The sequence below is a fragment of the Euleptes europaea genome, chromosome 10 (assembly GCF_029931775.1).
Source record: "Euleptes europaea isolate rEulEur1 chromosome 10, rEulEur1.hap1, whole genome shotgun sequence".
NCBI lineage: Eukaryota > Metazoa > Chordata > Lepidosauria > Squamata > Sphaerodactylidae > Euleptes > Euleptes europaea.
Window position 1 is genome coordinate 53,567,820 of NC_079321.1, and position 22,831 is coordinate 53,590,650.

The following is a 22,831-nucleotide window of genomic DNA, read 5'->3' on the forward strand; positions in this document are numbered from 1 at the left end:
AGTTCTATGCAGCTATACCTAGTCTTCACGTGACATGTTAAGGCAAAATAGATCTAATTTATTATAATTTGTTTTAAAGCCTGCAGCAAGGTCATAAATCTGCATTTTCTTTTGCACTTTGTTACAGTATTATTGGAGAGATAAAAATATTACCTCATTAGCAAATGAATGGATAATGTAGATATCTCCAATTATTTCAGTCCCATTAATTAGATAATTAGAACAAAGTGCTCACAAAAAGGGCTCTATTAGAGCAAAAGGGAGAGGAGAGGAGAGGAGAGGAAGTGGGTAGTTCCACTTTCCAATTTTTTGACCAATGAGAAGAAAAAAGAAAATCTAATGTGTAAATTCTTACTCAAGCATTAGATGTTTGGTACAATTACTTTATTATGTGTATAAACCTCCTTTCACTTGAGTAGATTTTAGAAAAGGCCACATTAGCCTATCAAATGAGAGCACTGCTACTGGGTCCTAATTATGACTTTCAGTTCTATAATAACTAGCCAGTCTGAGGCCGCCATCTCTGCCTTAGGGCACTGTCTGCATGTGGTGGTCACGTGACTCAAGGGGAACAAGCTGAAGCTGTATCTAGGCAAGACAAAGGAGTACTTCTGGACTTGCTTTGTTGATGGAGATTGATGCTGTTGCTAGAAGTACCTTCTTTCACGTACACCTGATTCGCAAATTAGCTCCCTATCTAGACTCAGCCAGACTGGTCATTAGGGGTATGCATATTGACATTTTGGTATTTTTCGGGGAGGGGGGTTACTGGCAAAAAATGGTGGCAATACATGGGAGCATTATTCAGGCTGCTTTGGCCCCGCTGCCATTTCCTCCCTCCCCTCTTCACTTACCTGCTGGCTGACGACTCACATCCACGTCGCCACCTTCCCCAGATTCTGGAGAAGGCAGGCAGTGTTTTTTTACTTAATATGGTAAGGAGACCATAGCCTTCAGTTTACAAGCCCTGAGCAAGAAGCTTTTCCCCAGCAGAATGCACTTCTTCCACCAGACAACAGTAACACTTGTGTTGAAGGAAGGTGCTCCTGTTAACATCATTAGTATAATAAGCATTTTGACGAGCCCTTTTAATTTTCTTTCAGTCCAGTTTCATTTTTACCTAGCTAGCAATTCAGATAGATTTTCCATATTTGGCTTTATAAAAGATGAGCCAGACGGCTTTATACCTGTCCTGAGGACTGCTGTCTGTCATCACAGCATTCTGTGCAAGGGTATAGGACTCTTTCATGTTTGCTGGATTTTCACTGCTTTACTTCACTGCTAGCACCATGTTGCTGTGTGCCGCTGCCTCTCCCGCTACCACCACACCACACTGGGAGGTTTGCTGGTCCCAGCAGCTGAGCTCGATTTTTCATATTCATGATTGGTACAGTTGAGACAAACCACAGCTCTGAGTGAAGAGGGCCTGTGTGGCTGGTTGATTGCTGGCCCCACTCTCTGCTGTTTGCTGTTGAGAGGTGAGGCTGTGAGCTTTTGATTTAAAGGGCTCCTCCTTGCCAGAGGAAGAGCTGAGGCAGCTGTGCTGGAAGTCAGAGCAGGAGGCAGAGCAGCTAGAGAGGTGTGTGCTAGTTTTTGTTTTTCCTAAGCTGCTGGGGAGCAGTAGCTGAGATTGCTGTGTGAAAGGATAGTGTGTTAGGGTGAGTGGGTGCTTGGAGCCTGCCGGAGAGGGGTTTCAGATTGGTTCCGTTTGCTCTTTGGCCTTGTTGCTGGGTGAAGAGGACCTGTGTGCCTGGGGTTGATTGTTGCCCCTGACCTCTGCTGTTGAGAGGCGGGGCTGTGAGTCTTTCATTTACAAGGCTCCTCCTTGCCAGATACTTTGGTGCGAGCCAAAGGGTGAGAGCTAGAGGGCTCTTGCCCTACAGCTCTTAACCTGGGGATCGCGCCTGAGGACCATATAAGTAGTTATGAAACTTTTACATTGGTGCTCTTGTTTCCGTCAGTAGACACTGTTTAGGTATACTAGTTTAAGGTTAGAGCAACACACCAAGGTATTTCTAGCATGAAAGAATTCACTACAAGGATGATGATGGATGCTCATGAACCATTTCCAGTCACCTGCAGGGAGTGCACCATGTTTGTCTTCCTCCCTGAGGACAAGATGGACTTCACCTGTCACAAGTGAAGTTTGATAGGGATCTCAGAGGAGAAGGTTCAGAACGTGGAGGAAAGGATTGCTACTTTCCATGACATCAATGAAGGGGAGGATTTTATTAACAGAAGCCTGGAGGCCCTGCATAGGGAAGGGAGATTATTCAAAGGGACAATGGTGTGGTTGCCTGCCCTAACGAGACTCCTCAGATTACTACAGCATGTCCCCAAAGGCGTCAAGCAAGACGGCACTCAGTGGAGGTTAGGAACCTGTAAGGGTAAGTTCCTCAGACCCATGTTCATTTTGTATCAGTGGTCTGTTGCCTGCAGCAACATGAGATCTGGAATCTTGCAGTGAAGAATGTTGGATATCCTCTTGCACTTATTCAGTTAGTTAAGATCCTTAACATTAAAACTTTTAAACCAACCATTGCCTAAGTAATAGAACAAAGAACAGGGCATGATCAGCACTGATAAGATCTACACTCTAGTCCCAGAGTGTAAACACACTTCATTGTAATATCCACTAATCAAAAGATACAACTATGAACCACCCACAGCAAAAGAAACTCAAACTCAAGCATGAGAATGTCCTCCAAAGTGAAACATCATTATACTTACGCGGCATAACTGAGTGATCGGAAGCTTTGTCAGCTTACACAGATTCATCCTTGCTCAATGGAATATTAAAGCAAATACTTCCAAATTGTACAACTGTAACACAATACAGCATAATGATACTTGTAGTTACTAAGAAATATACTGCCACCAGATGAGGGCTTTGGGTTGGATCCCACACAGAGTTTCCACAGACAGAATGTTCAGGAGCATAGCACTACTTCCTTGCTTCCCCCTTTCTGCTACAGCCCAAAGTGATGTCCCTGGCTGTCCGTTTCCCCCGCAGGAGCAGCATTTCAGTGGGCATTTTGGACTGCAGCAGGAGAGGGAGATAAGAAAATCACACTCCACAGGCAGAAACCCTTCTATCAGTAGGGGATCCAAGGCTTAAGCCACTAATTATGAAAGCATCAGTAGGATTTTTATTCAGGTGCAGGAGCCAAAACATCAAGGCGACAGTTGCTTATGAGGACCAAAGTGAACAAGATCTGGCTTTTAATAACTGGAATGTCTTTTTTTTAGATTTCTGGGACCAGTCACGGAGGGTATTGTATTATTATCTTCAAGGTCCAAAGCCTATTCCTGTAGAGATAAACCAAGCAGATTTAACAGATAGCACTGTTCTTTGTGGTCTGATGCATGGTGTTGTGTCTAAAAGGGAAAAGAGGAATATAAACTATATTTGACTTTAGTTTCTTAGTGAAACTGAGATGACACCTCAACATTTCCACTAAAGTATCCTGGAACACTAAGTCTAAGGAGGACTTGTAGCCAGTCTCTGGCAACTAACACAAACCTGTATGGTGTATACACACACTTTTTGGATGAGCTGGGAGAAGCATATTATCATAGTCTGGATTTGCACTTGACAGAGGAAATGGAGGAAGAACTCTTCAGCTAGTTCAGAATTACTTTTTTACTATATTTAGGTGTAGTAGAAGATCTGAAAACCAGGCTTCAAAAAGTTAATCACACTGGATTATCCTTAAAGTAGAAGCCTATGAATCCATATATCTGGATGGTGTAATTTTTTCTAGGTCCCTGATTTTGAACCTCAGGTCCTTGTAGGTTTGGTGAGAGGCACTAAAGTGCTTTGTTTCTTGAGGACAGCATTTATTTATTTATGTAATTCAATTTATACCCCGCCCTCCCCAGCCAAAAGCCGAACTCAGAGTGGCTTTCATCACTATATTAAATGAAATAATTACCTTTATCACAGTGTAGATGTGAAACATTTGAGACTTCATTATTCGACCACTCAGCTGAGAGTTCCCATTTAAATTTCTTAAATGTATATTAATCATTTCACTTGTTAAATCTGCAGAGGCTGCTGCATCTCAGTCTTTGTGAAACATTGAAAGATTGGAAATATGCTTCCAAGGCTTTTCTGCTTATCAGACACCTCCTAGCTGAGAGCAAGATCATAACCTCCAAAGTAAGCTTTCATGTGGTCTCTCTCTGTAGAATTGACCATCAGCCAATACCCTTCTGGGAAGCCAAAAAAATAAATTGCATTTAACTATTTTGGTACATTACTTCTAATAGTTTTCTATCAGGTTTGAGGGAGAGATGTCAAGTTAAACGATCCTCTTATATGGCATCATCACTACCCCTATCTTTCATTCTCTTGGAGTAACTCTGCATTAGATTTTATGGCTAGGAGCCCGATGTAACAGACTGTTTCTCAGTTTTCCAACGTGCCCCCAAATCCGCTGCTGAGGGTCTGGAGAACCTCATGCTATGCAGCATCACTTACTGCAGTGAGGAAGAGGAATTAGGCAAAACTGCCATCCCTTGCTCTTCCATAAGCACTGCAAGCCTCTACCATAATTACTTCTAGTTTGGTATGTAACTTACCGATAATTTTCGCTCCAAACCAAATGTAGTAAATATCTCAAATCTAAGTGCAACTTTATCTAACACTAACATTGACACATATACAATATCTCAGGCTTATTACAACTCAATTAGTTTAAGCAACTCACTCTGAAAGCATTAATTTTTTATCAGATTTTTATCTACATCTGCAAATGCTTTTAGTGAGGGGGGGGGAAATCACTGTATGATAGTCAAAGCAAAAAATGCCACGCCAATTATTTTTCTTTGTTCAGCTGGGTTCATCCTGCCTCTCTAGAGTGCAGGTGCAATATTTTTGGAATAACTCAGTCTTATGTAAAACTTTGGGTGCTTTTGTTATTTTGTTCAGTAACTGTAAAGAGTAAATTATTAAATCATCAGGGTTTGATGAATACGACAGACAGGGTCGATGGCTAGAGCGATGGTGAAGGAAGATTCAGGACGAATCTGACAAGGCACTGGCTAGAGCTCATTTGACAGCTCACTCCATGGTGGTGATGTTGGCAAAGAAACAACATTTTTTCTACCACCACTGTATCAGCAGTGCAAACCTGCAGAACTCTTCCAGGTGACCGGCGCCTAATGGGTTCTAGCACACAGCAGACTGCTCTGCAGCCTGCTGTCATCACTCTGCTAAGTACTTTGCAAATAAAATCTCTTGCATCCATTCCAACTTGGACTCAATAGTAGCAAAAACAGGATCAGGTGGTCCCCAGGGTGCCAATTTGTCCAGTTGTGTGGGATACCTTTCAGCTTGCGCAGTCTGAGGATGTGGACAGGGTTATTGGAAATTTGAGACCTACCTCCTGGGTTGTACGACCCTTGCCCCTCCCTAGCTGCTTAAATCTGCCAAGCAAGGGTCTGGTGGACTGGGTCCAGGAGACAGTAAATGCCTCCCTGAGAGACAGGGTGGTTGCTCCTGCCTTGAAGCAGGCAGTGGTGTGTCCACTCCTAACAAAAGCTATGTATCATTCTTGAGCAAGGTGGCGGCGGCTGGCCAACTTAAAATTCCTGAATGAAATGGATTGTTTAGTTCCATTCCAATCTGGTTTCAGGCCTGATTGTGGGACAGAAATGGTCTTGGTCACCTTGGTGGATGACATGCATCAGGAGATGGACATGGGTGTGTGACCCTGTTAATTTTCCTGGACAGGTTTTGATACCATTGTTCATGGTATCCTTCTGGATTACCTTTCAGGTCTGATAGGCACTGTTCTGTGGTAGTTCTGGTCCTACCTCAAGGGTGAGTTTCAGAGTGTGGTGCTGGGGGACTGCTGCTTTTCGTCTACAGGGTTCTCCAAGGTTCCATTTTATCCCCCATGCTTTTCAACATCTATGTAAAGCTGATGGGAGAGTTCGTCTGGAGATCTGAGCTGAGATGCCACTAGTATGCAGACGATACTCACCTCTATCTCAAAGTACCAGATACCATGGCCAGGTGCGTTGAGGCAGTTTTGGAATGGATGAGGGCTAACAAGCTGAAACTCAATCCTGACAAAATTGAGGTGCTACTGCAGGGGGAGGATCTGATCCATGAAATGGGTTATCCCCTGTTCTGGATGGGGCTGCACTCCCCATAAAGGAGCAGGTTTGTATCTTGGGGGTGCTCCTGGACCCAGGCCTCCTCTTGGACAAACAGCTGGAAGAAGTGGCTAGGGGCGCCTTTCCCCGTCTTTTGCGGGTGAGTCAGCTGTGGCCCTTTCTGGTCAGAAAAAATGTTGCCACTGTGGCACATGTCCTGGTAACACCTAAATTAGATTATGCAAAATGCTGTACATGGGGCTACCCTTGGAGACTGTCCAGAACTTACAGTTGGTACAGAGTGCTATGGACAGAGTGCTGACTGGAGTGGGTCATAGGGATTAGATCACTCCGTCTTGTTCCACCTACAGTGGCTTCCAATTTGCTTCCAGGCTCAATTCAAGGTGCTTTAAACCCCATATGGCCTGGGACCAACATACCTTTAGGACTATATCCTCCCATACAAACCCACTCGTACACTACAGTAATCATTGGAGGCCCTGCTTTGGTTGCCCCCACCATCTGAAGCTAGAGAGATGTCAGCCTGATAAACAGTCTTCTTGATCATGGCACCAGAACGTTGGAACTCCCTCTCCAGTGAGACACTTCTGTCTCACTCTATCAAAAGTCTTTCCCCGTAGGTGAAGACTTCTTTGTTTCATCTGGCATACCCCCAAAAGCAGTTACTGGCCCTCCTAGTGAGGTTTATGTGTTTTAATTGAATTATTTTATAATTTTTAACTGTATTTGAATTGCTCGAATGTTTAATGTTCTTATGTTTGCTGCCTTGTAGACCCTGATAGGATGGAAAGGAGACCTAAAAATATCTGCAATAGTTTCCCCCTCATTTCAGGTTGATATTCACTGCAGAAGTCATTAGTTCAGGACCAAAGTTAAAGGCAGCAACAGTATCAGCATTTATAACAACAGTGGACAGATGTTGGCTGCTATTTATTTAGAAGCATCCCTGGGGAGTCACAAGTTGTTAAAATGAAGCAAATCAGCCTGTTTTAATTAGGAGGAAAATTGATTTTTCTAAAGCACATTTTTGTTTTTGTTGCTATTTGCAGTGATTTGAGTATTACATATAGATATTTGTCAATTAAAGTTGGATAATCTTTATGTCACAGCTAGAGCACTGAAAACTGTATTGAAAAAAATGTGGGAAAATAGTGTAGCATGCCTTTAAGCCACAACTTATAGTTGTCGTCCTCCCATATGCTGAGTGTTTGTCCAGCCTATTTATAAATTATTCAAATAATAGGTATTTTCTCATTTCCTTTGGGAGATTATTACACAGTATAACAGCCAGTGCTGTTAGAATTTTTCCTTTGACTGTGAAATCTCTGTCCCTCTCCATTCCTAACCATCTGTAAAGATACATTTGTCATTAATTATACAAGACAGAAGACATGGAGACTATTTGTGATTCTTCCACAATATTTTTTCGTTCGATTCTGGAATAAAGTTTAAATTCCTGTGACTGTTCCACAGTCCAACTAACCAAATAAATAAAAGTGTCGAAAAACAGTATTGAAAAGAGGAAGGTATTTGTTTTTCAAACCACTAAAGCATTTCAATGAAAGATGACTCCTAGATGTCCCAGACCTCTAAGTAATTCCCATTTTTCTTTAATATTTACATGATTTGAACACTTTGGAAGTACATTTTGTTACTGTTTGTTCCCCCAGCAGTTCAATACCATATTTGTCCTGATGATCATGGTTTATATCCTTCATAGCAGTTCACATTTTTCTAATCCATACCTCTGATCTACTAAAGAGCAATTGTATCAGGATTCAGAAGAGAAAGGCTGATATAGTCAACAACAAAAAATTCTAACTGTGCTTTGCAGTCCAGAGATGCTCTAGATTTTGGCTGCTAGGTTGAAAAGATAAGAAAACTGCATTCATCTATAACTTTGCCCTTCTTTGTAAGTTATCTGTTATTCCAATGTATTTCTTCGAACAACATTCTCAGGCCCTATTTTATAACAAGCCAGTCTTTTAAATATCCATCCAGCAGATCAGCAAGTGATGACACTTTGCTGTTTTAACTTCTTGCTACTGTTTTTTTCCCCCGAGCCATTTTGTCCATAGCTGACTTCCCTGTGTTGCTCCAAATCAACAGCTGACATTGTGATGGTGACAACTGTTATTTTGGGATAGCATTCCCGGGCAAGTGGAAGGTACAATAAGGCAGAGCTCTGCAGAGAAAAGATCCTACAGTAAGAGAGGTTAGAGGGCAAATGGAATTTTTATCTGTAATTTTGTAGTAATAACATGTAACTTAGGCTGCTTTCACACACATTGGATAATGCACTTTAGCAGTCGTTTGTAAACAGGTTTGCAAATGAATGCTAAAGTGAATTGAAAGTGCATTATCCAAGGTGTTTGAAAACAGTTTAAGCCTTGCTGCAAAGTTTACTTTCCTGCTCCAATCTATAAACTGCACTGACTGACAGGTACTACCAAACTCCTATGTAAAATCACACGACCATCTTCACAGGTCTCTAGATGAAATACAGATAACAAAGATCATAACGGCCTAAAATTACCTATTTTTTACATTATGAATGTAAAATTGTTCTTCATATGGATAGGTGGGAAGTGCTCCATTAAAGGAATAGAAGAATGGGAAAAAATGCGTAAGGCTTCAATCTTAAGAACATGCTGCAGAGAGTCAGCCTGATCAAATTAGACTTCTGAGAAGACCTGTTTAGGATTGCTCCATGAGGGTGCTTAAAATAAGATTATCTCGTAAATATGGAGGTGAGGTATTTGATCAGAAAACATAGTGTAACATTTTGAGCAGCTGTCTTGAAGGCCCAACTGTTTATTTTGTTTAGTGACACCTGCCAGAAGTGGGCTATCAGAGATCTGTTGCCCCCTGACTCCCTAAAAGTATATGGAATGATTTATTAATGTCAGACTGGATAATAGGGCTCTGTTACACTGGAGCAACAAATAAGAGTCTCTGAGGATTATACACATGACCAAACACTGCTAGTGTAATTTAACTCTGCTGATGTTGTCTGTCGTGTAAATATTCTAACTGTGGCTATTACTGGTGGCAGAAACTGCAGCAACAGCTATGATCAATCACCAGAACAACACCAACAGCATATCATTAAAATGTAATTGACTCCTTGTTGCTCTGACAGCCACAAGATAACCACGTTCAGCCTATGTTTTTCAAACGTCTCATACTCATAGACAAGAAACTCACCTTGCTTACCACACAATACAGGATGAATATGTATTAGCATGCAAAGGATTGCCGCATTAGTCTGCCTACCCTCAGTCCTCTGCTAACAGGAACCATGAATCCTACTTTGTCATTTAAGACAAGCATTTAATCTATCAGCACTGGATAAGAGATCAGAAAGTTAACTCTACTGATACTGGGTAGGGACAAGTGCTGGTTAATTATTATTTTTTTCATTTTTATTTCACCTTTCTGGCCAATGGACATACAAAGAAGTTATGAGTTCAGTCTGGAGATAGGAACCAACACACTAGGGTCCAAATACATGGTCCATCATTTAATTCTCTGAAGAAGAATTGGAAAACAGGTGAGAATACTGGATCCTTGTTAAAGGACATTGATGGACATGATATTAATACAATTTGCAATCCTGCCCTGCACAGGATCTTGATCTCAAATCTGCCAGTGGATATACTCTCATTTTTAGACCTTACATCATGTAGACCTTCATTTGACTCTTGCTTAATCATTGTCTTGCAAGATATCTGTATGGGCTTTTCACAGTATTGTGATATTTATTGTGATATTCTATAGCACTATCCAGGTTCTAGCTGTCATCTACTTGTATATATGATTTATTGTTAGCCACAGTCGCTGTGATTTTGGTTAATTAAATGTGCCTGATATTCAAGCTTATTGCTTTGCTCTTCACCCCTACTCACAACAATCCATCAGCAACCAAACCCTACCCCATTAAGAATGCCAGGGAAGCAGCTCCTACACCTGACAGGACCCTTCCCCTGAGTCACAGAGCTACCTGTGCAGCAGCCTGACAAGCAACCAAGCAGCCCAGGAGAGGTCTGATAGAGCTGGCTCTTTACAGCTCAAGGCGGGCCAAGGGAGAAGGAGGTACCCAAGGTTCATAGCAGTTCACATTTTTCTAATAGCCGGTAGCACTGGCTGTGAGAAACACATCAATGGCTGGCCAGCTGGAAAAGTGGGAGAGTGCATGAGCATGCCCGAAGATGTTGGGGTATGGTGGCTGCAAAGAAGATGATTTGCTTTCTAAGTGATGCCGTATAACTGAGCATTCTGGATAATCAAGTGCCAGATAAATGGTTTTATTGTAAGATGCTAGACATAGCAATACAATTATAAAAATCAGCACAGAAAAGGGAAACAACTAATTTCCTCTTCAGAGCCCTATCACAGCCCTAGCTGGTTGCCTGCAGTAAATAAAAATCCCCTCCAAAGTACAAAGGAAGCATAACTGTCTTTGTATATTTTGCAGGGTTGTCCTACAGCTCAATATAGAACTGAACCTGTAGACTTCATAGAGGAAAGCATTCCACAAATAAGGTGCCACCACCAAAAAGTACCTGCTGCTATGGAATGCCTGCCCCATTACCTGTAAGAGATGGCCCCTAGATCAGGATCTCATCTAAAATCCTTAATGTACAGGACAGCTGATACAAAAGATGAGATTCTCTGAGGGACCCTGGGCTTAAGTCATAATCTCTAGTTCAAAACACAGGCAAGGGTTACATTTACCCGCTACTACAAATTAAGACACTATTATATTAAGATAAAATTATCTAGATGCATGAACCAAATCAGCGTATAATCAGACCTCAGAGAAAATGGGGAAGGGAGACCCATGCATGCTGCCTTGAGCTCCTTGGAGGACCAGTGGGATAAAAATGCAAAGATCCAGTGCAGTTTTAGCGACAGACAGACTGCCATTTTCAATCGTACTTAAACCATTTGAGTTTTCAAAACCACTTGCAATAATATTGAGGGGCTATCGGGCTGCGGCCACTGCCTTGCTTTCAGATTCATAGATCCTGGTATAAACTCATTGTCTACAAGAGACTTTCTCCTCCCTTGTTCAGTTGCATTTACAAATGTTAGGGGAAATGTTGATGAAATGGCAGTAGCAGAAACTGAAATTGCTACACTGTTAAACAGAAACATGAATTTGATTGACCATGCTGTGTCACTAGAGTTTCTTAGTTACGGAATAAGAACAATTAAAATAAAATTCTCTAGGTGCATCCAAAAAAAAGTTAGCTGTCCGCCAATCATACTTGGTCTTATACTAAACTCCTTTTGTCTGTTCGAGAATATTTTGTACCTTACAGTGCAATCCTTAGTAGAGGAGGAGGAGGAGGAGAAGAAGAAGAAGAGTTGGTTTTCATACCCCACTTTTCTCAAACTTAAGGAGTCTCAAAGCAGCTTACAATCGCCTTCCCTTCCCCACAACAGACACCTTGTGAGGTAGGTGGGGCTGAGAGAGTTCAGAGGGAACTGTGACTAGCCCAAGGTCACCCAGCAGGCTTCATATGGAGGAGTGGGAGACAAACCCGGTTCTCCAGATTAGAGTCCGCTGCTCTTAACCACTACACCATGCTGGCTCTCTATACTCTTCTATGCCCACTGAAGTCAGGCTTAAAAGGGTATAACTCTGCTAAGGGTAAGGGTGGCACCGTTAAATTCTTCATCACCAAAATGTACTATGAACCAACAGCATTTTTACCTTCAGATCCAATCCCCAAAATACAATTTACATCAGAGGGTTTTTTCCGTTATATATTTGATATACATCAACAAGATGATGACACATGTTTTGCTTGTCCAACTAAAATAAGTGTTGCTCAGCACTATCTATCAGTTACACAGGTGAATTTTATAAGGTATTCACAATACTATCTATTACAATTACTTTCACACTGTTGGAGCAAAGCATTAATAACCTTTACTTAAAATATACTACACCGGATTGTCATTTTAAAAATCAATATAAATTCAATTTTAAGGGTTGACTGTAATCTTGTGAAGGAAGCACCTTCCTTGTAAAGGAAAAACAGGAACCTGTGAAACATAGCTTGAAGTTTCTAGCTCAATTAGACTGCATTCACATGCTGAACCTCTCTCAAGAATTTTCTTGACACCCCTGGCTAGCTGGCTCTCCTTTGCATGTTTATTCCCAGGGGTGAGGAACTCACATGGACTAACCATGAGGATAGGAGATGAGAATCAAGGGGAGCAGTGGGAGTGAAATCTGCTCCATTCTTCCATCAGTGGAGCTCTGTTCATGGAAGAGGAAAAAGGGAGTGTCGTGCCCCAGTGATGCAAGGTGCTTAGAAGCACACCAGGTAGTTCTTGAGATCCTGACAGCTGCTTGCGTTCCCAGAGACGAGAGCCATGAAATACACCAAAAGGTCAGCTAGAGTAGACATGTATTTCCACAGAGAGATAACTATTTGCTCTACCTGCAAGGGAGGGCAAGACGGACAGCTGTTGTAAACATCACCTGGGAATTGAGTTGTGTGGGAGGCATGCTCTGGGTTGACTGGGATTCACCTTCCCAGGTGAGAGCGAGTTCCTTAAATCTGGACTGGGTAGAGGCTTCCCATCAGCAAAGGCAGGAAGGGTTAAAAGATTGGTAACATCCATTAGATTTTGTTCAAATGCTGGAGGTCGGATTCCTTTGCATGGAGCGGGCAGGGGTCAGGGATGTGCGTTTGCTTCACAGACATCTATGGCAGGATGTCGAAGGTAAATTTTCTGAATTCTGTTATGTTTAGCTTAAGAGTTATATTTTGCTGTTATTTTTATTAGATTTGTAACCCAACAGGCATAATAGATTATTTTCCCTGCCTTTCCTGCCTCTAGCTTAATATATACCAATAAAGTATTTTCCTGTCTAAGAGAAAAGACTGTGATTCAAAGTCCTCGTGAATCTTGGATGATTCACTCATGCTAAACGCGCTTAAACACGCACACACAGGAGAAAGGCTGAAGTAACTGGAAAGCTCTGCCCTTTGTACTTGCACAGAGGTAGCCTTTACTAGTGTTCCTCAAGTCACTGGTAATGTGGGAGGCTGATTTATAACTTGGAGTAGTGGCATGGAAAAGAGGAACATGCTTTACATGCACGTGAACACAACACGCATGTAAGAACACATAGACCCAGGGCAGGTTTATGACATGGTGGCTGCAGCACTGGGATAGATTTGAGGATTTGACAGAGTCTGGAATTTGATCAGAGCACAAACAGATGGGAAAATATATCATAGCATTGGTGAGCAGAAAGTTGTGGTTTCCAGGGACGTTTTGAGAAGGCTAGGGTAGTAACCCAATGCACCTGGGTCAAAGCAGGCTTCAGTGGTCTGGCAAGGAAAAGCAGAGGGGGCAAGGGAAGCCCTGTGACTTTTCCTCAAAGCACAGAGCGTGCCACAAGAAGCACTCAATGTGCAATCGAGGCTTCATCTCAGCCGAGAGGCAGCCAGCAGAGGCGAGGTGCAGCGAGACTGAGATTGTGGAGAGTGTCTGGAGCAACTTCACCAGTAGTTGAGCTGGATGGCCAGAGGGAGGAGAGGGCAACATCACCCACCAGCCCAACGGAGAACCATCCTGAAAGCACAGAAGTGGGTGCTGATCCGCAGTCGCACAAGGCTCATGCTGAAAAGATTAATGCCATGGAGGTAGAGAAGTTTAAGCCTCAACTATAGGAGAGAGAAGGCTGCGTGCGATCCACGAGCGATCCACACAATGGATGAGATTGGAGCAAGTGCAGCAGGGAGCTGGGGGGCAGTGCAGCCGAGTACTCCCCCCAACTCTGGTAAGGTGGACTTTGAGAGACTTTAACCAAGATACGTTGATGGAGATCATCTGGAACTGTTTCTTGTGAATGCTGAAAATGCTTGTGAAGAGCAGAACATCCCCAAAATAAAGTTTTTGTGAGTTTTATGTCCCCACGTTTGTGGGTGGTTATTGGCATTATTGGGTGAAGAGCAACTGAGTAAAATGAATTACTTTGACTAGTTTGGAACCAGAGCTTGTAGACACTTTGGGCTGTTGCCAGCAATGCACAGAGAGACTGTGTAATGGATGGGAAGAGGCGGATGTTGCATGTGGCCATTTCACTGTCTAAATACAGAGATTGCTGAAAAGGTGGCTAGTAGGAGCCCAAGCTCAAATTCGGGAAGCAGCTGCAAATTTGCCAGTGAGAGAGAGTTTGTCTGATGCCCTGAGATCACTGAGAGAGTGGAACTGAAAAATCCTCCGGGCATACTGGCAGCTACTGAAGAAGCAGACAGGCTGGAGATGACTGCAAAAGTGGAAAGGGGGTATGAAGGGGCCAGGGGAACTCAAAGAGTGAGCACAGAGGAGGTGCATGGCCGAGCCAAAGTTCCAAGAGTGCAAAGGGGAAGTCCATGCTTCGTGTTCACTGGAGGAACAAACAGAAGTTGGAGGGAACAAACTCTGGCCTTGGAGGGAATAGGCTCAACCATTTCATCTGTTCATGCCAGGCTGGTGCACCCAGAGTAGATTATTCCAAATGAATATGTCTTTGTCAAACCCTTTGAAAGTTCAGTGTGTAAGTTGCCAAAGGCACAGGTCCCGATTTCGTATCGTGGATGGGAAGGTTTTGGGGAGGTGTCTGTCCATCAAAAGCATCCTTCCCAGTTTCTGTTGGGGAATGACCTAGCAGGGAAGAGATATGCTGTGAGTGCAATTACATGTGGACAGCCACAGGAGGAGCAGCTGTCAGGAGATGTCAGGTCCCTCCCTCAAGAAGAAAGCTGTGAGGTTTTGGGAGGGACAGAGTTAGAAGGGGACTGGCCCATTGCTCTGTGTAATGACAGAGGGGGATACAAGATGTATTCTTCTTCTCTGGCCTGACCGCTTCTCAGGGGGCTCAGATGCAAGAAGTGGTAGCCAAGTTTGCCCCAGCTCTCTCCGGCAAGCTTGGAAAGACCACGTTAGCAGAGTATGTTATTTTAACAGGGGATTACGCACCCATTACTTCTGCATCCTAGAGCCACAGGGAAGCAGGCTGAGTGTGTGGAGAAATCAAAAAGATGCTGCAATTGGGGTAAGCCATCAAAAAGTGCATGTGCTGCCCTTATTGTCATAGTAAAGAAGCCAGATAACACAGTGTGATTTTGTATAGATTACAGAAAGGTGAATACTGTTACTCAGGCAGATGGATATCCTATGCCTCATATGGATGAACTCTTAGACACAGTAAAGAGGCAAATTTATTAGTACCTCTGATTTGTCAAAAGGGTACTGGCAAATTAGTTTGACTCCTAAAGCACTGACAATTTACCCATAACCTGGGACTGTTTGAATTCACAATGTTGCCCTTCGGGCTGAAAAATACCGCTCAAATGTTTCAGCACCTGATAAACTGTTTGTTAAGGGGTCTGCTATGGCATACCTGTATGATATTGCTGTATTTTCCAATTTTGGGAGGAACACCCTAGAGCATGCACAGACTGTCTTGCAGAGCTTGCAAGATGCTGGACACACACTGAAAACTTGCAAGTGTCAGATGAGTCAGCCAGAAGTTGAGTATTTAGGACATAAAGTGGAACAGGGCAAAATATATCCACTGGTGTCTAGAGTAGAAGAGATTGGAAAGTGATCACTCGCGACCACCAAGAAGCAACTGCAATCTTTTCTTGGGATAGCAGGATATTACAAGATGTTTTGTGAAGCAGTACAGTGAGATTGCTGCCTCTTTAACTGACATATGCCGGAAATGCCAACCAGACAATGTAGTTTGGACTGATCCAAATCATAAGGCTTTTGAGACTTTAAAAGCCAAGTTTATGGCTAAAGCTGTTCTGCAGGCCCCTGACTTCCAGAAGCAGTAAACCTTGGCATTATAGTTTATACTTGGGATAGTTAAAAGGTGATGTCCAAAGACTTCACTGTAGACTGCAAAGACTGGTATCAATAATAAATGCACTATTAGACCCAAGCTCCAGCCTGAGTCTAAGAGAGCAAAATACATGCAGTTGGAACGAGTTTTTATAAGTTTATTCGTTCTCTCTCCATGGCGGCAGAAAGAAAACTGGAGGGAAGAGTGCTCCCTCCTCCTTGGGTCATGTGACCAAGGGGCGGGGAGATTGCATGCCCCAAGGGGAGGGGGAGCACTCTCTTTAGAATTTGCTAGAAGCTGACAAATCTTATCCGTGGCTGGCCTGCGCCTGCGCAGCCCCAATGTGGGACTGCATAGAAGCCATTCAGATGAACAATGATTACAATGTCTCTTTTTCTTTAGTTTCTTACAATAAACTGAAATACAAGATAAACTCACAGCTCCAGCATCAAATTCTTATTTTACTGTCCCAGTGCTTTGGTCTCATAGGAGGCAGATTGCTGAACACCTGGACCTTGGGGTAGATTTGTGGAATCTGGTTGGAGCATGTTATTATGAACACTACAGGAAAAGGCTGAGCACAGAGGAACTGGCTCTGTGGGGGGAATTTCAGGCTTGTGGAGCTTGTTCCAGGATGAAGCTGGCAGAGCAGAAGAGAGGTCCCCTACAAGCTTACCTTGAAACTTTTTACAATGAGGACAGGAATCAAAATTGTGCTGTTTACTGACCAGATTAGACAATGGTCATGGCCACTGGAAGAAGGAACTGTATCCCACATATCTTGGCACTTCTAAAGGGAGACCCACTATGTCACAGGTTCCACAGTAAGAACAAAAGAACGATACTACATAATAAATATGAGATAGTAAAAGAAAATCTTCTGTCTAAAAGGAGGGAATAGAGATCAGTGGGGGGAAACTGCCTCAAGAGAAAGTTCTCCACAATACTGATTATATGACAGTTGAAACAAAACTAAGTTGGAAAGTATGTGCTCTTCCCCATGAGACATGCGTAAAGGAGAAAATCTTTCCATTTCAATGGAGATTCATGAGAGCCTGTCCCCAAACTCTAGGGAGTTCCCAAGCAGTGCTCTATGCAGGCACAGACCCCATAGGCCTTTTATGGAGACTATAAAAGCACACTGTTCTTTTGGCAAAAACGTGATTCTATAAAATTCTGGAACATGTTATAAAACAAAACATACACTGTATTTGCCATTTGTCAGCAAAAACAAAGATTGTGCAGCAGTAAAAGTTATTTGTGCACAACTCCTAGTTAGGTTTTTAATAAGAATACGTTTACAAACAATTAAGACTGTTAAAAATTCACAATCAACACTGGACTCCTTCTAAATACAGTCATTTACCCAGAAATTGTCCCAATTTTTATACTACATACAAAGAAATAAAATGACAACACATGATTTTGCACACTCATAAGAACATAATTCAACATAATTTGTCATCTTTCCATAAGAAGCGTCTGCTTCTTAGGTGACAGTTTCTTCCATAATATGAATGATGTATCTGCCACCCAACTCTACCTTTTCATTGGGTCAGGGTACATGTATGATTTTAGCCAAATCCTTTTTACTTTTTTTTACTTTTTTTTGGCCAGCGAGAACATATGCGAAGCACTTTGAGTCCTTGAAATTGCTACATGAAAGCGAAGTATTTTCCGTTGTTATTAAGAAAGCATGGCCATTTACGTATGGGAGGTCTTGCCCCGGACCCGCCTCTCTCCAGATGCACGCCTCCCCCATCCGAGTTCTCAAAACTCTGCATGGGGGCTTATTGTTGAGTTCTGGGAATTTGGATAGGGAAAATGGGCATCTAAAGAGCGGGAAATCCAAGCCAAAATCTCCCATGCGTAAATGGCCCATATAACACCGAAGAAAGATCTCATAACCCAAAGCCCGAGAAGAGACAGGCGAATGAAAGTCTCTGGCTGTATGTTTGGAAGGAGATCTCACCTGGATCAGGACAGACCGGATAAGAGCATTTACGGGCACAGTGCAGGCCGCCGCGGGGCCACGCACGCCCTGGAAGCACCAAAGTACAAGGCCTCCTTTGCTGAAGATAGTGAAGAAGTCGAGCATGGCGGAATCGGGGGGCTCCGGGCCTCGCCCGGGGGAAGGTAGGGGGAAACTGAGGTAACGGGGTCGGAGATGACGGGAAACCAGCCCAACTTCTTTACCCACATCAGATTATTCTCTAATGCTACGCATCACTTCCGCCGGAAGCAACCAGTAGAAAAAAATAGGGTGGGGCCAACGGAGAAAGGAAGACCTGTAAATGGGCCTCACTGCCGGAAAGCGAGAGAGAAAAAAGCCAAATACTTTTAAGGCACATAAAAACTGCTCAGATTATTACAATATCAGAAAATTTAGGAAGAACTGGAATCTAAAGCCATTTTCCCCCCAAAGGTTATTATACATGGCATTTCCTACTGATGACCAGGAAAATATGAGCACACACTTTGCTCCCGCAGGATATAGAATTAAAATGATGACCCAATCATACACAGTTTCAAAAGCAACCACTGACAAATTACAACAGAACATTTCCTAGCGGCCATTCACTGAATGCCCCTTTGTTCCTTCATCTTTCCTTCCATGTTTAAATTATTAACTCTTCCTTTCCCATTCCTTCTTACAAATTCTCTAACCTTTTTGTGTGTTTTTGTAAGCCTTTGGGCTTTCAGTTTGGTTTTTTAATCTATACAGTGCTTTGTGGATTATTCGAAGGAAGAATACCACCACCATCATGCCATATTGGCCCTGCACTCCACCTTCTGTCTTCCTTCTTTTCAGAGACCCAATGCCAAGTTGTTTATAGTAGCCTTGGCTATTAAAACATCTAATAAAAGTATTTTGGATATTATAGCCCCTGTACATCTCTTCTGGGGTCTAACATTTATCTGATAAGGTACAACAATGAAACAAATAATGTGTGCTGATATATAAAATAATGCTGAAATGTTCAACACGACTAGCCACATTGGAGCTTAACTCCTATGCAATCCTTCTAAACAAATATAATGGGTCCAATATTTGTGACATAAAGCACGTCGCTGACATTGGTGCCAACTGGTATCATCTTCACATTTTATAAAATATCTGATTTTACTAATTTAAATGAACCTAACATTAATGAGACCATCTAATACAGTGAGTGTCCTAAAAATTGCCATGGTACAGAAATATGAAAAATACAGCTGTAATTTATATCCCAGCTACAGACATTTTTCATATATCTATATCTTGGATTTTCCAGAAGGTCAAAGGGGACTAGTATCCCTCTCTTCTAAAGCAGCAATAACATGAGATATTCCTGATTTAAAGGGGAATATAAACAGGAATAATGTAAGAGCAGTACTGACAGTTTGAGGATAACATGGACACAAATAATTCCAAATGTTACTGTAAATACACTCAATGGATTATACTGGGGAAATTACTAAATCAGTGTTACAGGAAAACAAAGTAATGAAAGCAAGACATTCTAAATTGCCATTACCTCTGGTTGTAGGATTTCCGAACAAATTCAACATGGGAATATGTTAATTTAGTATATCCATAGAAGACAAACAAAGAAATAATATGCAAATTCTCTCAAGTGAATCTACAAACATATCCATATTCTCCAAAGGTAGCAAATAGGCAAAATATTCTGGATTTAAGCTTTCTGATGATTCTATTGAATAATGATTTCTGGATTGAGGACTTTCAGCTTTGTCTGTCTGTTCCAATGTCATGCTGATGGGTAATTCCATGAAATTATTTCCTGCTGAACATATAAACCAAGCCCCTTGTTTGAAGAACAATCTCCTACATCTTCACCACATTGTCTTACAGTAAGAGAAGCTATCAACCTTTCTTCAGATTACTGAGGCAAAGAACCTGATCATATGCTGCAGTTGCCAGGGCTTATAGTGTGGGCAAACCCTTGAAACAGGTGCATGAGTCTGATATGGACAAACCAGTATGGCCATTTTTCTTACTCTCTTGGCTATGTTTTACTCCAATGTCATGGAGTTCTCTTTGCCATCAATGTATGTAACATTGTTCCAAACAACTCTCTGGGATAAGTCTAGTGATAACTTCCTTCCTTTTGGGTGGCCTGCTACTCATCCAATGATGCAAATGTTCATTCTACCTCCTCTTTCTCAATACAGTTGTACATAACAGCGACTAAGAGTGCAATCCACAAGGGGTGAGCCAAAACAACTCTGGAGGCGGCATGACCCCAGCGGTGGCACCCTGACTCACTTCCGGCCCAGGAGCCCACGCTTGTACCAAAGGGGGCATACTTGGGGGCGGGGCTACCGTTAGTCAGCTCCTGAGCCCTTTTGGCACAGGAACACCTGCATTTGCCGGTGCAAGTTTACGCTGGCAAAAGCATAGGCGCAAGCTGGCATTCCTGGTCTACGGGGGTTGGGGGAACTTCCCCATCAGGTTGCTGGCTGCAGCACAGCAAGAGGTGGCTTGGCTGCATGGTTGCTGTGCTGTCCCCCCATGCCCCCAGGATTTGGCTGCCTGTCAGTTAAAAAAAATACAGCATCTTTCTTCTGCCAGTAGCAATTTTCATTAAAAAATTAAGTTAGAGGTATATGGATGGCTTCACAAGAGCAACAGTTTGGGAAAATGCTGAAACCCGATCATTTTTTTTTATCTTAGAACCAGAAATTAAATATGAGCCACAACTTAAAGCATTAAAAACTCGAACAAAATCTCTAGAACTTTTAGCTCTCCATTTTGAACATCTGCTGTTAGATTTGATGGTAAAGACTGCTGCGTTACAAACTGTTATTGAGATATTCTTTAGCCACACTCTTTGTTTCATTGAATGCTTCCTTTACTGCTGCTTCCGGTTCCATTAACATATTTTCTTTTCTTTAGTTATCAGCATCCTCCTTCCATTTATTGCCAAAATGTTGCAATAGCCTTCCATTTCAGATAACAGAGCCATAATTTGCTTGTGCATGCCCTTAATCAGAGGTACTTCTTCATTCTTGATTATTGGCTCTTCAACAAAATCACATATGGTTTCAAGTGCTGTTTTAGGCAGCCTACCATCTTTTGTTGACTTTGCTTTCGAAGGCAGGTATACAGCACAAAACAAATATTAGTTCATCTCTTTGGCAATGGTATGTTCATTTGTACTGGTCAGCACATTTGCAAGTCTTTTAATATTCACTTAAAAGATTGCACATTGTGCCCTTTAATTCATGCTTCACTCGTAGATGTTTCTTTTATTATTTTAGTTCAAATATGCATTTCTTTTCAAATATACTTGTTCTTGATGAGGCTTCAATGCCAGGTAACTGCAGACAGACAGATCATGAGCTCACCCTTCAGCCCCTGCACTAATTTTCTAAGAGACTTATGTTATTGTAAAAGTTTGCTAATTGGGAACTCAGTGAAATGTGTTTTCAACTAAGCCTTCAGGAAACTTAAAAGAATAACCCCAAAGTACATGCCAGATATTACTGAACCGAACAATTCATTTTCCAATAATAAATTTGAAAAACACAACTCAACACATCTCTGATACAATACAGTCATCAGATCAAGCTCTCTCTCTCTCTCTCTCTCTCCACACACACACACACACACACACACACACACACTAATGGATAAATACTACAGAAGGTAAAAATCTGAAGAATGACAATGTATTAGAGAAACTGTATCTATTCAAGGATTTTAAAAACAGATGTTTTATTATAAGGAGTGAGTGAAGACCGCCAGCTGATGACTGGACTCGTTATTTCAAATCAGATTTTGAAATTCAGGCACATGTCTTAGACCTCCTTAGTTCACTGTTCATGTGCCTCCAGAAGTCCTTCAGTAATCCAATTTAAGCCCACCAGGCAACAGCATATTGTTGGGCAATTTACAGGATAGAAGAGGAACACCCTCATTAGTATTTAGCTCCTGTCTGAATTTTCTTCCCTTGTTCCCTTCATTTCCCAGCCAGAGCCCTCCTTTCTTCAACCCTTCTGCTTCCTCCACCTATTTCTTCCCCTCTCAGACCTGGGCTTCTCTGCCCTCTTTTCAGTAATTCCCCTCTGATGGGCCTTCTTTCTACTAAGCTCCCTAGCTCCCAACCTGTAGCCCACTCTTTTAGCAGTACACAGCCCCCTCCTGACCCCAAAGCCCTCTGGAAGTTTTCTCTCCATGCTGCAGGTGGTATCACATTTTAGCCTACTTTTATATAAGATGAATGGGAAGAGTTTACATACCCTTCTCCACCAACTCTTGTTATTTTTAGCCGAAAATCCACCGAATTCAGACTGGGTGGCTTCCATTTCAAAATGTCATCACATCGTCCAGGCTTGTATTTCTTTAAAAAAATTAAGAAGAATTAAATAATGCTTACTTGTTCGTTTAAAAGCCAGAATTTGACAGCTTTTTGAGTATTTCAGAATGTGATTATGAGAACAAGTCTGTATTGTAACATCCAGTGCTCTTGGTTGGTGATTTAGCTAAAACTCAAAGTATTAAAGGCAGTACTTGGAAGGTGGTGGTACCATTCTGTGAGCACTGTATAACATGTGCTGTCCATGTAATGATTCTTAATAAGCTAAGGGAATTTTATAGGGATTTGTACAGGTTGCATACGATCACCATATGGACTTCAGGGACTAGATGCACTGAATTCAAGAGTAGAATTCACCCTCCCCCCCCCACAATTTATGCAAGTGTGTCCTAAATCTAAAACTAATGAATTTTAGCTATGAATGCCTGTGACTTTACTCCAATGTTATGCAGCTCTAAAAGATAATGGGACAGCACAAGACAAAATGAGATACTGGATTGTTACTTTAAATATATATATA

At 42.1% G+C, this 22,831-nt stretch overlaps 1 protein-coding gene across 2 annotated transcripts in view; it reads right to left on the minus strand.

The window, feature by feature from the left end:
• RNGTT (RNA guanylyltransferase and 5'-phosphatase) overlaps positions 1–22,831 on the minus strand; it is a 205,337-nt gene that overhangs the window by 16,777 nt on the left and 165,729 nt on the right. For both annotated transcript variants that reach the window (XM_056856425.1, XM_056856426.1), the window contains exon 13: positions 22,235–22,335. In XM_056856425.1, coding sequence (XP_056712403.1) covers positions 22,235–22,335 — 101 coding nt within the window. The remainder of the gene's footprint in view (positions 1–22,234; positions 22,336–22,831) is intronic.